Source organism: Oryzias melastigma, linkage group LG18 (assembly GCF_002922805.2).
Source record: "Oryzias melastigma strain HK-1 linkage group LG18, ASM292280v2, whole genome shotgun sequence".
NCBI lineage: Eukaryota > Metazoa > Chordata > Actinopteri > Beloniformes > Adrianichthyidae > Oryzias > Oryzias melastigma.
In genome coordinates this window covers 2,728,563-2,745,635 of record NC_050529.1, presented here as the reverse complement: position 1 = coordinate 2,745,635, position 17,073 = coordinate 2,728,563, and the positions used below count along the sequence as shown (strand labels likewise).

Below are 17,073 nucleotides of genomic sequence, written 5' to 3'. Positions count from 1 at the left end.
GATCTCCTCCTGCTCCTCACTGACAGATCTCCTCCTGCTCCTCACTGACAGATCTCCTCCTGCTCCTCACTGACAGATCTCCTCCTCCTCCTCTGGTTCAGCTGCAGCTTCCACTCACCTGCACAGGTGAAGACTCCACAGAGGCTGAGGACCAGAGCAGGTCTGGAGGTCATCCTGGTGTCCTCAGAGGTTCTGAGCTCCAGGAGGAAACAGAGACTTTCTCTGGTTCAGAGCGACGAATGAGGAGGAAACGTTGGAGTTTCTCCTCGTCGTCTGATGACAGTTTGGAGGACGAGCTCAGACTTGTTTCTGACAGAAGTTGTAGAAGGCAGCGACACACCTGCTGACACGCTCAGATGGAGGGGGGAGGAACACGGCGTGGAGGGACACGGCGAGGAGGAACACGGCGGGGAGGAACACGGCGAGGAGGAGCACGGCGAGGAGGGACACGGCGAGGAGGAACACGGCGGGGAGGGACAGACCGAGGAGGAACGGAGTGAGGAGAATGTCTAGAAAACATCCAGGAGGAACTGAAGGACGAGTGTGTGTTATGTGTGTGTACATGCTCTTGTATGTTTGTTTGTATTTGTGTGTCAGACACTCATACACAAATACAAAGAAATGCTTAAAAACACGTGTGTGATGTGTGTGTCCGACTGACACAAATGCAAACACACAAAATAAACACAAACACACACACACACACACACAGACACACACAGACACAAACGACACACAAAACACGAACCTGGACACTGACACAAAACACAGACAGACACATAAGCTCACAAACACTAATAGATTGATGGTTTTTTGTGTGTTTGTTTGTGCATTTGTGTACATGTGTGTAGTTTTCTATAACATTGTATTTCAGTCATATGTCTTTTATTGTGAAATTCTCGCTGCTCGTCTTCCTGTCAGGTCCATCAGGGATCATTCTCCTGGTGACGGTGGTTCATGTGGTGGAGCGGGTCGATCAGTGATTGAAGGGTTGGCGGATCGATTCCCGCCCCTCTCAGATACCCCCCCAATCTTCCAGGGTGTCTCCACTGGAGTGTGAATGTCCCGGTGATGGATAGAGGGGCTGGAGGTGTTTACTGGGAGCCACGCCTCCATCTGTCTTCCCCTTTACCATCACCAAGTATAAGTGAAAAACAGATGGTAAATGTCGTATACTTGTATAACTTTCTACCTCCTTCGAGGACCCAAAGCGCATCACAGTCACAGACACATTCACCCATTCATTCATTCACACACTGGTGGTGGCTCCGCTGCCGAACACTGGCGCCAACCTCCCACCAGAGGCAATTCGGGGTTCAGTGTCTTGCCCAAGGACACTTTGACACATGGGGGGGAAAGGCGGGAATTGAGTCCGCTCGCTTCCGATCAGGAGTCGACCGCCCTACCACTGCACCACAGCCGCCCCAGGATGTAAACCTCTGGAGAAGCTCAGAGAAATCAAATCCATTATCATCATTATGTGGTGTTTCTGTGATGAAGACGTCTGTGTTCCAACATGTGAAGGAATCCGGTGGAACCAGAAAAGACGGAGAACTGCTGCCGTCTGTCCGTGAGGGGAAACCTGGAGCGTTTCCGTCTGCGGCGTTCCCTCAAACCTCTACGTCTAAAGTCTGTTGAAAGAGTCGTATTGGACCGAAAAAGGAAATATGTCTGGAGGCGCAGCAAATGAAAATCCTTATATCAGCCTTATAATGAAGGTAACACGTGATGTATGTGTCTACATTAGCCTACTATCAAAATGACTGTGTTGGTTACAAACACATAATGAGCCTTCATGATTAAATGTTTATTTAATCCTGTGGAGAATGACACACCGTGTGACTACTCTGTAGGATGAAGTTTCATTACAATATTAATGAATTACAGGATGTTTCATTGCTTTGATGAAATTAAAGAAATCCAATCAAGAAATCCGATTCTTTATGTCATTTTTATTTTTGGAGATGGAATCACTTCATCTATTTTCACGCTCCTCTAATTTCTGTAAAAGTCAAGCGATCGCACTTTTTCTCTCACTCCAACTGGGCACTGGGCTGCAAACGTAGCATGCTTTAACTGCAAATGTCTTTCCACATGACTCTTTGTGTTATTTGACAACTTCTCGCTACAGAGCAAACATTCATGGCCCATCACACAACAGCCTGCAGGCTATGACACAAGTCTTTGTTGAAACTTAATATTTATTCTACACATTTTACAGCATTGGGAAACGTTAGGAGTGTTTGTGTCATGTTTGTCCACTCCTCCTACAGAAACCACATTAAAACAAAAAACGTGTTTCCCTCCCCCATCTTTTTCCAGTTTCCAGGGAGCCACCAGGCAGCGCCAAAGAGCTCCAGAAGTCTAAGTGTTTTCCTACAGCAAAGAAAAGTAAATAAACTCACAATCCTCCTGTGTTAAAGATCAAAACACAATAATAAATCTTTTTAACCTGAAGGAAAATCTGAACATAGATTCAATCGTCTCAGCGATAAAATAGTTTTATTGACAAATTCTCTACATTCACCTTTAATTAATTTCCATAAAAATGAATCTAACTTAAAGGGTAACCAAACCCTAAATCATCTTTTTTTGGCTATTGACCTCCCTAAATGGGGCTTTAAAAGTGTTTTCTGTTGGTTGTTGCCACATTTTTGACAAATTAAAATAAACTTGTTTAATTCCAGAAAATATGGTCAAAAACCGTCTGTTTGCTCTACAGGTTGAAATGAGGTATTGCAGTTAAATTTTGTGATTGGTAAGTCCCAGAAGTCTGACATCATCATGCTCTGAGCTGCAGTACATAAGCCCCGCCCACTGTTAGCAATAGAATGCAGCCGTTTCAATGAGACTTGAAGGCATCAGCTACAAAAATCGGGCTAGCTCCTTCATTTTTAAACAGATTTTCACAAATATGGTTCAAATTAAAGCTTAAAAAACAATGTTGTGGTATATTTACTAAATTCATATTATATTTATTATCTCTAAAAACTAAGCTGTAAATAGTCCAAGAACTGCACCTTCTAGTGTTACAGGTAGCTCACCGCTGTCAAATCAACAGATTTTGACATATAAACAAATCATATAAACAACAAAAGTCCAACAACAGAACATCATGTGGGTGTAGATATGATGGTCATTCCAGGTACCACGACCACAACGGTGTTGAATCCCCTCAGGAGGACAGTAGAGTCTGATTACAGAGACCTCGAGTAGGCTGGATACTACAAACTGCTGTCCAGCCTGACGACCGTCAGAGACCAACCCCACCTACAAGTGTTCTCAAACTCAGTTTACCATAGGGCCACTGAAGGCGGAGTCTGGCTTAGTCCAGGCAGTATGGGGTTCCATTTGTGTCAAAAATATCTTTTGCATACACTCTCTATGTCTACTGAACAAGTTTATTGAACATTCGTTCATGTCTATGTGCTACTAAGCAATATCTTCTGGGTGTCCTGTGAAATGAAAGTTCTAACAATAGAATAGCAACTCTGGCTAAAGACTTTCCCAACGACGCTGTAAAACAACAAGAGCTAACGACACTAGCAACTGTTGCTAAAGACTTGTCTGACGACACTGTATAACAATTGGAGCTAACGACGCTAGCAACTGTTGCTAAAGACTTGTCTGACGACACTGTAAAACAATTGGAGCTAACAACGCTAGCAACTGTTGCTAAAGACTTTCCCAACAACGCTGTAAAACAACAAGAGCTAACGACGCTAGCAACTGTTGCTAAAGACTTGTCTGACGACACTGTATAACAATTGGAGCTAACGACGCTAGCGTAGATACATGACCAACTGTTTTACCTCAAGTTGGGGGTTTATCATAAATACCACACCAGCCTGAAAACTCTCACTGTGAGCAACTCCAAAGTGGTAGACTCCAACCCACATGCTGAAGTCAGGCAGACGATGTTAGTTCTCTACCCCAAACCCCTCCCTGCCAGAGGACTAGTGTTTCATGTCCTAAAAGACAGATTCCACAACAGGAAAATGAGTCAAATCCACATTTGAACTGCTGCCTAAACCACTGGTGGGCTGAGAGAGTACTGATCCCCAATCCTCCCTTTGAGATGGCCTAGCTAGAACATCGATTCACAGGCACTCTAGTGCAAGCACCAACCCCAGACCTGTACCCATGTGGGGCTGTGGTATCACCAACCCAGAGAGCAGATTTTAAAACTCATAGGAGGTTCTAAACTGCTCTTTGTTGCACTCGTCTTCTGGGTCCTTTTGTCATGTTAGCTGCTACACTCCTTGTTTGCCCAGGCGTCCAGTTGGAGGAATCACCCGAGATGTCATTCACCTTCTCCTGCTTCTTATTAAGAACGCTCCTGTTTTCCGCTCTCTTCCGGAACATCTCAGTTGTTCTGTTTATGTCCAGTCACCCTTCACTTTGAAACCCTAGCCAGCGCCAAACTCCATGTTCTCACTCAGCCTTAGCTAGGTCTCAGCCTCTTCCTCCTCCTGCTGGATCACAACTCTGTGGATTAGACATCCCCACCTGGAAACTTTTGTTCTACCTGCCTGCCCTCTCTCACTTCCTCCACTCTCAGACATTGACTTTCCCTCTTGTCTCTGCGGAGATTCTGCAAGGTCCTGCGCCCCCTGCTGTCCGGGGGTGTCACCCCTAAAACCCTACTCCTTATTGACCTAATAAATTGACTTCTTCCTTCACTCCTGGGTTCTCTTCTTTTGACAGTACTAGACACACTAGACACCTTTCTGTCTTGGAGGGTCTACACGAGGCCTCAAACAGTTTAGAACCACTCAGTTTCCCAGCCCCCTCCACCCAGTTTAGGTGGAAATTCACAAAGTGGTGAATACAAATTCATGTGTGACTCATCAGGGGGTTTCACTGTGCTGTGCCCTGAAAGGAGAAGATGAAAGGAGATGCTCTATGCAAAGACATAAACAGGAAGTAGAGTCGCACACATCAGCGTTTGGGACTCTGAGCAGTTTCTGGGATTCTGGGTTTAGGATTGTGGATCTCACTAAACGGTCCAGGAACTCTGTCTGTGGAGGCCTCAGTGTGAGGAGGTTCAGGATACAGAGTCCATCTCCTGATGGATCAACACTGGACTGACCACGTCGTTTGGACAATCCCTGTGAAGTTGGAGGTGTTTCAAGAAGTTTTTGGTCAAGAAGACTCTAAACACTTTGTCAGAATGCATCACGAGTCTTTAATCTGATCCGGTTTTCTTCTGAACTGTTAAGTCTGAAAACAGGAACTAGATAATGTTCATAAGGTCGGGGTTCAGTTTCCTGACTGTTTATGTTCTACTTCTTCATTCTCTTTTTAAAGGTGAATATTTATGAACACTCCTGAACACATACTGTATCTTCCTCTCAGAACAGGACCTGACCCGACTCTTAAATGCAGACGAGAAGATGTGATCTTGAGAGGAAGGAAACCTGAGCTCTCTAGTTCCTGCATGTTTCTGCAATAAGCAGCTCTTACCTGTGACTTCAGCTTCAGTTCAGAGATTCTCAGCAGTCAGAGCTGTAGAAGAAACTTCCTCTTTCTCCCGCTCTTTCTCTGTTGACCTCTGACCCCCAGAGTGTCTCCTGTGCAGATTCTAATACACAACGTCTCTTCTGCAAACACCTGAAGGTCTTCACACTTCTTAACAATTATTTGTTTTTTTATTCTTGTCCAGACTACAATAATCACACAAACACAAACACACAAACACAAATACACAAACACACATACACAAAGACACACTCTGACTCGTGCACCAACTGCATGCATGCTTTCCAACCGCAGACCAGAGGACTCTGTTGTTTGTGGTTGTGTATTCTGTTTTTTAGCGCCTAGCAGGGGTGTTGATGTTAACGTGCATCTGGTTTAGCAGAAGTGTTACCCACAGAGACGTGTGGGTAACAATTGTCAGTGTGAAGCTTCCTGACCAGAAGAACCAGCGCCAGACTGCAGCTCAGATCACACAAACTCCTCACTACAAGCTTTATTCATCTCAGGACAAACATTTACAACAGAATCGTTCATTAGAACACAATGTCTGTATCAATAAAGATTTTATGATTCAAATATAAACATTTAAACATTCTTACATGGAAAAATTATCTGGTTCAGGATCTGAGAGGATCAGTTTGAGTCCAGAAGATTCTCAGAAGAGACGATTATCTCAGAGTTGAGTAGATGATGATTGGATCTGATGGAGGATCTGAAAACACAAACACAGTTTTAGAAAATGATTGACAGACCTGCAGCAGAATTTGAGGAACCTTCATCACTTTAACTCAGGCATGTCCAAAGTCTGGCCTGTGGTCAAATTTCCAGCGGCCCAAAGGCTAAAAGAATAATAAAAGTTGACAGTGAGGCCCATCGCCTCCAGGACTAGTGGAAATGTTTGGTAGTGGTAGAATTGTTTTAGTGAAATATGATGCTACTGAATGAGCATAATATGTCCAGACACTGTAACTGTTTTCAAAAGAGGCATGCTAACTATCCGTCCATCTTCTTCCGCTCATCCAGACCGGGTCGTGAGGGCAGCAGTCTAAGCAAAGATATCCAGACTTCCCTCCCCCTGGTCTCTTCCTCCAGCTCCTCTGGACCCCGAGGCGTTCCCAGGCCAGCCAAGAGATGTGGCCTGTTTCCTGGTCTAGGTCTTCCTTGGGCCTCCGTCCAGTGGGACATGCCCGGAACACCTCTCCAGGGAGACGTCCAGGAGACATCAGATGAGATTTCCGATCTACCTCAACTGTCTCCTCTGGATGTGAAGAAGCGGCTCCACTCCGAGCTCCCTACAGGTGACCGAGCTTTTCATCCTATCCCTAAGGGAGCGTCCAGACACCCTCAAGAGGAAACTCATTTCAGCCGCTCGAGTCTGGATCTCTTTCTTTGGGTCATGACCCAGAATTCTTGACCACAAGTTAGGACAAAATACTGATTTTCCCACCAATGCTTAAGGTTACACTCTGGATGTAGTTTGTTGTTTGGACCTGACTCCCTTAAACTGCATACCTGTTGATCTCACCATCTCAGACCACGTCCTAGTCTCTTTCACTGTAGCCCTGCCATTGTCCCCAGTCAAACCACATTAATCAAAATCACCAATGACCTGCTACTCACTGCAGACTCTGAAGAATTCTATTTTAACTCAACACCCTTACCCTTTCTGTCAGTGACTCTTCAGTTACCTCCTACCAAATTAAGAGCATGGGTGTTACTCCACATGGGTTCCATTTTGGTCCACAGCCTCGTCACCAGCCTAATTGACTACTGAAATTTTCTTCTCTTTGGTCTTCCCAACAAGTCCATCCACAAACTCCAACTGGTCCAGAACTCTAATACCCGGATCATCACCAGATCTTCACCACCAAAAATAGAAGTTATTGACGTGGACGAGCCCTTAACCAAACATCAATGTGTGACAACGTGAGAATGAGAACGTGTTGGAGGGGCTGTAAGCCAACAGGAGAGAATGTAAAAAAAGGGATGATGAGATATCAGTGGAGACTTATTTTTGCACCAACAGTCTTGCCCACAACTCTGCAGAGACTATGTCCTTGAAAGTGACACAGTTTTTTTTAATTTTGGCTAAAAACAACATCATGATTAAAAGAACACTGGGAACGATTTGAAAACAGATTCTACGATTACTAGAGGGGGACTTTGAATAGTTAATTAGCATTTATTGTTAGCAAAATTGTTAAAATAATTTCAAGTCGAATGTTGAGCTCTCTAAAACATATTTACTTAACCAAATCTCTCCCTCTTGGCAAAAGTTAGGACACCCCTGGTTTATTTGATTGATGAAGATACTTGGAGCCACAGAAAAGCAGCAGATCATCTCAGACTCTCTTCCATTCTTTTTAGACTGAACTATTCCTGCTGGTCCAAACAGAACTTTGATTCCAAACTCATCCGTCTGTCCATCTGTGACTGCTCTTCTCTTTGACAGTCTCATGGTCTGATCTGTTCAGATGAAGTCTATTTAAAACCAGATCAACCACAGATCTGCAGTTTGTTATAGAACAACCACCAACAGTCCAGCCTGTGAGAAGAACAGCATCAGCAATGATCAGAAAGAGACTGCAGAGAAACTTCACAGCTTCAGAGGCTGGAAAGAAGCTCCAGAAAGAATCAAACCTCAATCTGATCCTTTCTGAAAGATCCATTTAAGACTTCTGCTAAAGTGGAAACACAACACTAAACTGATGCTTTTATTCTGGAGGGTCAGCTGAGTTCAGGTTGAAGACCACTCCAACCTTCAGTTTCAGAAGCAGAACTCTAGGAGGAAACAGGAGAACCTACCTCTGCTGGGTGGAGGTCCAGAACCAGCTGATCTGGTGTTGACGTGGCTGTAAGTGATGTCATCAGGAGGCGGTTCTTCTGCAACAGCAGAATCAAAGTCAGAGAACCTGAAAGGTAACTGTGTTCATCAGTCTGTGGTCTCAGAGATCTTCTCCACATGAAGAACACCTGAGAGGAACCAGAACAGAACCTCATTGGTCCATTCATCCACTGACATCGATGGATCCAGAACTTCTTCTACTAGAATCTACAACAAACTGGAACCAGCATTTAAGCTCCTCCCCCAAACAGAGGTCCTGGTAAATCCAGAAACCATCAAAGTTCTGATGAATCTGTTTCAGTTTGAGATGTTCTCAGAGATCCTCAGTGGCTCCAAAAATGGAAACTTCTGGATCATTCAGAACCTCAAATTTCTTTAAGAACCTCAAACCTCTTTCAGAACTTCAGAAGTTTTTCAGGGACAGAAGATCAAGAACTGAGGATTTGATTAAGAAGAAGATGAAAAAGAGGTTTAAAGTTTAAATTATGATTTTGTTTCTTACCTCTAGATTTCTGTTGAAAACATTTCCACAGAAATAGAACCAAAGACATCAGGAGAACCACAGAACCAACACAGGTAGCAGGTAACAGGATGTGGAGGAGAGGAGAACCAGGAGAACCAGGAGCAGACGTGGTTGAAGGAGCAGAGGTGGTTGATGGTCTCTCTGAAACAGACCAAAGATGATGAAGAAGAAGAAGAGCGTGACCTCTGACCCTGAAGGAGCTCCTCACCTGAGACAGAGATCCAGCTGGATGGAGACTCTCCATGATCCCTGATGTGACACTTGTAGAGACCTTCATCAGACCTGGAAACATGCTGGAGGGTCATGTGACCTGTAGGCTCAGTCCTGATGAGGGAGCCATCTTTATAGAAAGCAGCTGAGGGGTTGGAGGGAGGGGTCTTTGATTGACAGCTCAGAGTGAGGTCATGACCCTCCATCACAGGGAGGACAGGACTCTGCAGGATCACTGATCCACCTCAACACAGAGACAAAGCATTTCATCCATCTGCACACAGCTGCAGCAACACTAACTCCACAGTCTGATCTTACCAGAGACACTGATGTTAACCAGCATGCTGCTGGCTCCTCCCCCTCTGGACTCACACCAGTACACTCCACTGTCTGATGGAACCAGGTAATCAATCTCACAGGACAAACCATCTCCTGATCCCCACTCAGATCCACACTGAGTCCTGGTTCCTCCTGAGGTGTTCCTCCTCAGAGTCCATCCTGCAGAGCTGTCGTCCTCACAGTTCAGAATCACTGATTCTCCTTTAAAGAACTGAGATCTGCTGGGACTCACAGTCACACCAACTGAAAAGGTTGAGAGGAAAAACTTGATCTTTCGATTGTTATTAAAAGAAGAAAACAAACACATAGGTAATTATTTATTTGTTTGTAATAATGCAGAAATTAGTCTCTTAAAATCTTTGTTTTAACTTATATAACTGTTTTTCAATGATCATAAACTGTGACTCACTTTGGTTTGATTTGGTGTAAAGCAGAAACATCAGACCTGGAGAGAAACCAAAAGAATGGATAAAAAAACAGACTCCAAGCCAGAAAAGGAAAAGTTTGATTTTTTTTTCTTTTCTTTTAATAAACAGAACCCACACAAATCTGTTTCCTTATTTCTGCATCAGAAAGCTTTGGTTTAATTTGTAGATACGTGTTTTTTTTCAGAGAATTGTTCCAATTCTTGACTTGAACACCGGTTTTTTTTTTTTGTTCCTGAAGACTGTTGCTGGATCTTCAAAATATGTCCATTTGTTTTTTTGACTAATGTCAGTTTTAGGGTTAGTGATGTTGTTCTCAGTATTAATGCTGTGTGTCGCTCATGTATTGATCCATGTTTCTATGTATTTTGGTTGCAATGAAATGAGCTTCAATGCTGTGGAGAGACAGGTTATTGGTCAGTAGTTGGATGGGACCACACCCTTTGAGGGATCCTTCTGGGTCACGATCGATCACCCTTCCGTTAGCCATTCAAGGTGAGTCCCATCTCTTAGCATCTGGTTCATTTGTGCTGCCCACCAAAGAGAACATAAGAGAAAGTGTACACTTTTGTAGCAAAGAAGATCAACTTCAGGGTCAACCAGTAGTAGTCAGCAGTTGACTGGTTTTATCCCTTTGGTTTGGCATCTCTGACCCCTTAAGATTTGTTTGGATGAAACCATTGGGTTATTCTTATGACCATCAGTTTTTTATTTTCTTATGTACTCTTTAATGTTGCTACAGCAATCTCAAATCTCATCAGTTGTAACCCAAGTCTTTTGGGTCGTGACTCAAATCTGTGCGCATATTAATAATATATCAATAATATGTGCACAGGCACTATCATTTTGGACCTCTCCAAAGCATTTGGCAATTGGTCTCTCTCATTATTCTCTTCTCTGGTTTAATTCTTACCTTCACTATCACTGTCAGTTTGTGTCTATCGGGGACTCTCAGTCAAATTTCACTAGAATCTATAAAGGTGTTCCCCAAGGTTCTTCCCTGAGGCCACTTTTATTTTCACTTTTCATCATTAGCTTTCCAAATTCTTGCTCAAATTGTAAAATTGAAAACAGTTTTTTTCCAAGGGCAACAGTCATCATAAATAAAAGAGGAAACTTATAACCCGTATTCATAAATGTGCAATATTCAGACGTGCAATCTTACCTATGTGCAATAACAATTGATATTGGTACTGTCTTTAATTTATCTTCCATGTACAATATATGTAAATAATAGTTTTATTCTTATTTTTGTATTTTTTTTATTCTACAGTTTTTAGACTTTTTACATATTACCTTATCTTTATTCTATTGTCTGGAGAGCCACTGTTTTTTCGTTGTATCACAAGTCCTTGTGCAACAATGACATTAAAGATCATTCTGATTCTGAAAATCCATCTTCATGCCAATGATACAATAATTTATAGCTCCAAAACAAACATCACTGACAATATCAACTGCTTACAGCATGACTTTGACTCAGTTCAGCATTGGCTGATACAATAAACCCATGTGGTTTGAATTTTAATCTGCATTTTTTGTACTCCTCTCCTCTAAAGGAAACAAAACTTTTAAATATCCTGGTGTCTGGTTTGAACCTAACTGATCCTTATAAACTCATATTCAGTTTATCACCAGTGAATTAAACTACTATCTTAAATCACTTTATCAATTAGTTCCCTTGCTTATTTCCATATCAGAAAAAGACTAATATCACAATTATTACTCCCTATTTTTGACTATGCTGATATTATTTACTTTAATGCTTCTTCAGCCTGCTTACGCTCCCTTAATGTCATCTACAATTCTATGTGCCGCTTTGTTTTACGTTGTCCCTACAGTACTCATCACTGCACACTGTTTGAACGTCTGGGCTGGCTTTCACTATCAGATAGACGACAATTTCACTGGTTTCAATTCATTTTCAAATGCATTTAACTTGACCTTTCTTTTTATTTGAAACAGTGCCTAGTTCTTTTTAGTTCACAGCATTGCCTATGCCATAATAAGCAGGTATTCTTCTTTGTTCTGAGACATAAAAACAATCTGGGAAAAATGTTTTTTGTGTTAAAGCTCCCAATGACTGGGGCTTCTATCTTTACGTTCCATTTTATCTCTGTCATCGTTCAAGAAAGTTCTTTTAATTCATCTCAAACTCAACTGTGTTGTTTTTAAATGCAGGGTGTTTTGTTAATTGCCCACTGTCTTTACTTCAGCATTCATTTATTTTTTTGTGTTTTTTGCTTTTTCCATTCAGCTTTTTTCACAAATGTGTTTATTTAAAAGCTTTCTGAAGTGTCATGTTAGGTAGGGGTGGATATTGGCAGCCAGTGTATCTATATGTGTATGAGTGTGTGTGTTTTGCTTGCATTTAATCTCTATTTGTACTGTTTTGTTTGGTTTCTTCTCATGAGATGTTCCATCTTTAGGGGTTCCTGCCACTCTAGTTTAAATGTGTTGTAAAAAAATTAATTAACGAAAAATCATACCAAGGTGACACTAAGTCTACCACAGTTGTTTTGCCAAGACATTCTCAAAACCAAGTTGCTACATATTAACATTTGGTTAAGGACCCTTCTGCCTCACTTTTTGATGTTTTAGGTGTCCCCAACTCATATTTTGACATGCTGGCTGTTCCCATTAACTCACAGGTCCCCAAACTCTCTGCCATAATCCAGAATCGGTCCAGTATCGTGATGCGTAGCAAACCAATACCCAAGACCAGTCCCGTTCCCTAACCGGACACCGAACCAGATGCTGTACCAGACCCAAAATGGTACCAGACGCGGCTCCGGGTGCAAACCAGTACCGGGTTAAGGTTAGGGTAACAATACTGGGTTAGGGTACCGGTATTGCCCGTGTACTGAGGTTTGCGGACCCTTTAATAATAATAATAATAATAAATTTTATTTGTCAGGCGCCTTTCAAGGAACTCAAGGTCGCCGAACAGGATAAAAGCACAAATAAAAATATAGAACATTGGTGTTAAAAAATACAGATGTATTGCAGTCACGATGAGTAGGCCAGTTTAAAAAGATGGGTTTTGAGGTTTGAGATGAAGAGAGGGAGTGAGTCCATAGTCCTGAGTTCAGGTGGGAGAGAGTTCCAGAGTTTTGGTGCAGAGCGACTGAATGCTCTGCTCCCCATGGTGACAAGGCGGGCGGTGGGGATGACGAGTTGGAGGGAGGATGAGGACCTGAGGGAGCGGACTGGAGAAAATGCGGTCAGATGCTGACAAAGAGGCAAGGTAGTCCACACAGAAGGGTCTCACTCCCAGAAGGAACAATAGCAGACACTGAGGACAGTTACAAGTACCTTGGAATTCCACGTGCAAATGGCAACCTGGAACAGGCAACAAGGAAAGCTGCAACAGCCAAATACCTCCAATGAGTTAGGCAAGTCCTGAGAAGCCAGCTCAATGGTAAGAACAAGACCCGGGTGTTACAAAGGCTCAGCCCACTATGATGATGTCACTGAATGCGACATCGCATTTTCTTCTTCAGTGTTTTTTTGTGTGTGTCCATCCAGTTAGTTTCGGTTTGCCATATGCCGGAGGCAGCAGAGAGAGATCCTAAGTTTGAGAGAATCCTGTCCAGTTTTTAGATTCTGTGCACCCCAGTTGCTGTATTTAGAGTATTTAAGTAATTGACCAAACGTAAGTTTCCGTTTCCTTTGTTTTAAGAAATATTGTATGGCTGGATTTTAGATTTTATGACGCTTAGTAATGCACCGCGGGAGTTACGTGCATTTCTCCTCTTTCCCTGCAGTAATTTTCTTGACCACTAGAGGCCGTTTTATTGGGAAATGATATTTAAGTTGGGTTTGAAGCAGATTTGATTATTTATTTCATTTGTTATGAGGATTCTAGGCTTGTGACGATGCAGTCATATCCCTTGTTTGTTTCTATACTTTATTTAATTACATTAAGTATTTTTTATGCATTTTATGTTATTATAAGAGACATTCTTTGTCATTTACAGACTTGTTTTGCAATACTATTCAGCACTGGAATAAATTAAGAACACCTGCCAACTGGAGCCTCATCTCTTCCTACCTTCCTGTGCTCTGACCGGCACACCATCTTGTTTACTGTTAAACCCAAACCTGAATCAGTGATACAGTCCACAATTTACTCCACATCACCGGGCAATAAACAGTTACACACTGCCAGTCATCAGATACCCCGCAGGAATAATAAGATGAACAAAGGAAGAGGTACAGACCACAGATGTTAAGACTTGAAAGCTCCTCCCCATACATGGAGGGTTCCATCCCAAATCCAGCCCCATGAGACCGTATACTAGCTGCAAGGAAGGAGGCCAAGGACTAGTGAGCGTGGAAGCCATCATCCAGGATGAAACATCGAAGATGCATGAATATGCCGAGCTCAAGGCCCCAACTGACAGTGTGCTCACTGAATGTCTCAGACAATGGAAAGCAGAGGATGCTGGAGGACAGAGTCTCGTGGGAGGACAAGCCCCTGCACTGGATGTACCACCACACAATAACTGAGGTGGCTGATATCAAGAAGTCCTACCAATGGCTAGAGAGGGCTGTCTGCAGAACAGCACAGAAGTTCTGATCCTGGCAGCACAGGAACAAGCCCTGAACACCAGAGCGATAGAGGCTCAGATCTACCACACCAGACAAGACCCAAAGTGTAGGCTGTTCAAAGAGGAAACAATCCAGCACATACCTGCAGGGTGGAAGATGCTGGCTGGGAAAGCAAACATAGAACACCACAAACATGTAGCTGGAATAATATACAGAAACATCTACAGAATATGGACTGGAAACCCCAAAGTCAAAATGGAAACACCTCAGAAAGTGGTAGAGAATGAGAGAGCAAAGATCCTGTGGGACTTCCAGACCCAGACGGACAGGATGGTAATGGAGAACCAACCAGACATTGTAGTGGTGGATAAAGAACAGAGGAAAGCCGTTGTGGTGGATGTGGCAGTACCAATTCAATTCAATTCAATTTTATTTATAGCCCAAAATCACAAAAGAATTTGCCTCATTGGGCTTCAAAATATGAACAATAGTTAAAAACTAAGACTAAATAAACTGGTTATCCCTGCCCTTAGACCCTCCCTCCTGGTAAGGAAAAACTCCTAAAAAAACCTGAGTCAGGAAAGAAATGACAGGCCCAGCCCAGGGGAGGCAGCCCTACATTCTGGCTGTTGGAGCATCACGTGGGAGCATCAATGACTACTACATTGTGATGGACAGTCAGCTTATCCCCTGCAAGGCTAAGTCTTCACTTTCAGCCTTCGATGAACTTTTTAAAGCACACTACGTGTTTGGGACTTCCTACGACCCGGCCTTGCACAACATGTATACTTTTGTGCAGACGACCATTTCCAATATTGATGTGGGCCTATGCCATGAAAGCCAGGGTAAAGGACCTCCGATCAAAACTTCTCAATTAAGTCAGGTAATCTAGGAAAAGAAAGATGCTCTGGTGTTCTGTTTGACAGAAATGCAAGTACATTTGCTTTTATGTGACAAAGATGGTTGTTCTGAGAGATTTTGCATATTTTCAGGTTTTAGAAAACATTCAACATTATGTGGTCTTTGTTCTTGTGTTATTGTAAAAGATTCAGAGAGGATTGTCCTTTACAACATTTACAAAGTTTGTTTTTATTTAAGACAGTTGTGTTTAACTGTGATGCCAACTTATGTGGCACAATATTTATGTTTTATAATGCTCTTATGATCCTGTTGAGTAACTTCACTGACCAGCTCACACTTTATAGTAGCACATATTCTAGTGAGACAACAGATTTTGGTTTTCAGTCTTTTTTTGTCTCTTTACTGTCTGTATTTGTTTTATGTTCAATGGCACTTTGAATTGGCAATTAAAAATGCTTTTGAATTGCTGTCAGATTGGTTATTGTGTAATCTTGAACGTGAATCACTGTTGCTAACTAGTGTTTTAGTACATATCGCTACATAGGGAAGATTATTACATTAGGGAAGAATATTGTTTATTGTAAGAGTTTATTGTATGACCTGAGTGTTAAATGGCATTAGTGTAATTCTGCATTAGGTGAATAATCAACTCCCTTTAGAATAAAAATGAGATATCATAGGGTGTAAATAAAACGCTGATAAGAGTTCATTTCTACACTTTGAGTGTAGATGTAGTCAACATCAAGAGTGTTGTGGTTCATATGAACAGAGTCAAATAATATCTGCAAAAGTGTTTTTAATAAACTCTCACGGTGTTTGAATTTTACACTATTTTGGTGTTATTTAATTAACTCCAGTGGACAGTGTTGTTTTGACACTGGGAATTTGGACCCAAATAATCACCGAATTCGGTGTAAAATGTACTCCTATGGAATAAAATGTACACTGCCCGATTTGCTGTGCATATCCATATCATACATCCCATTTGGAACACTGAAAAACACATTTATGAAATACTACCAGTTATTTTCTTTAGTTTTTGTCCTACCCGGAAGTAAAACAACTAAATTCCTGAGGCTCCGCCTGCTGCTGCGTGTGGCTGCCGCCCATTTGATTTCATTCTAGAGCCAGCAGTGTGTATTTGATTTTTCCTTCAAAAAGAAATCTCTTTTTTAAAGATGGATGCACATACCATATATCTGCCCTTAGTAGGCCCGGCCATCGCTACACTGGTTCACAACAAAAATACACTCAAGACTGTGCCCAATGGGGGGGTCTTAAAGGAGCCCCGCATCTAAAGTAACAAACTGTTTGAGCTGGAATTTATTCAAAACACAACTGGAAGATATATGATTGTCAGCATTTCCCCTCCTGGCTCCACATACGACCACCAGAGGGAGCCCTCACCTGAATATTGACCCTGCACTCCCTCTCTACACCCAGCCAGATCTCCTCAGCTGTTTTCAATCCACCTCATCACCACCAGTGTATATAGTCTGCCTTCAGTCACCACCTCACTGCGAAGCATTGTATTGCCCTGCATACATCTCTGAGCATTTCCTAGTTACTGTGTCTCCTGGTTTTGATCTCTGCTTGTTTCTTCGGTTTCCTGCCTGCCTCCTCCCTCGACCCACGCCTGGACTCTGACCACGCTTATGTCTTGCCCTTGTCCATTAAACCATTTGCATATGGATCCAAACGTCTCAGCCTCTTCGTCACAACGATATTCTGCATCTAAAATGAACGTGTTTTTTGCTGATCATCATTAGCTCAGAGGAGAAATTGGGTGTTGGTGTTAGACTGGGGGCGGAGCTATCAGAGCATACTCTTCCTAA

At 42.5% G+C, this 17,073-nt stretch overlaps 1 protein-coding gene across 1 annotated transcript in view; it reads right to left on the bottom strand.

The window, feature by feature from the left end:
• Nucleotides 1-5,944: 5,944 nt before the first annotated feature.
• LOC112140755 (protein turtle) overlaps nucleotides 5,945-17,073 on the bottom strand; it is a 14,654-nt gene continuing 3,525 nt past the window's right edge. Inside the window, exons 2-7 of the mRNA XM_024263760.2 lie at nucleotides 9,808-9,843; nucleotides 9,378-9,641; nucleotides 9,058-9,303; nucleotides 8,829-8,990; nucleotides 8,287-8,364; nucleotides 5,945-6,193 (exon numbers count right to left, since the gene is read on the bottom strand). Coding sequence (XP_024119528.2) covers nucleotides 6,150-6,193; nucleotides 8,287-8,364; nucleotides 8,829-8,990; nucleotides 9,058-9,303; nucleotides 9,378-9,641; nucleotides 9,808-9,843 — 830 coding nt within the window. The 3' untranslated portion in view covers nucleotides 5,945-6,149. The remainder of the gene's footprint in view (nucleotides 6,194-8,286; nucleotides 8,365-8,828; nucleotides 8,991-9,057; nucleotides 9,304-9,377; nucleotides 9,642-9,807; nucleotides 9,844-17,073) is intronic.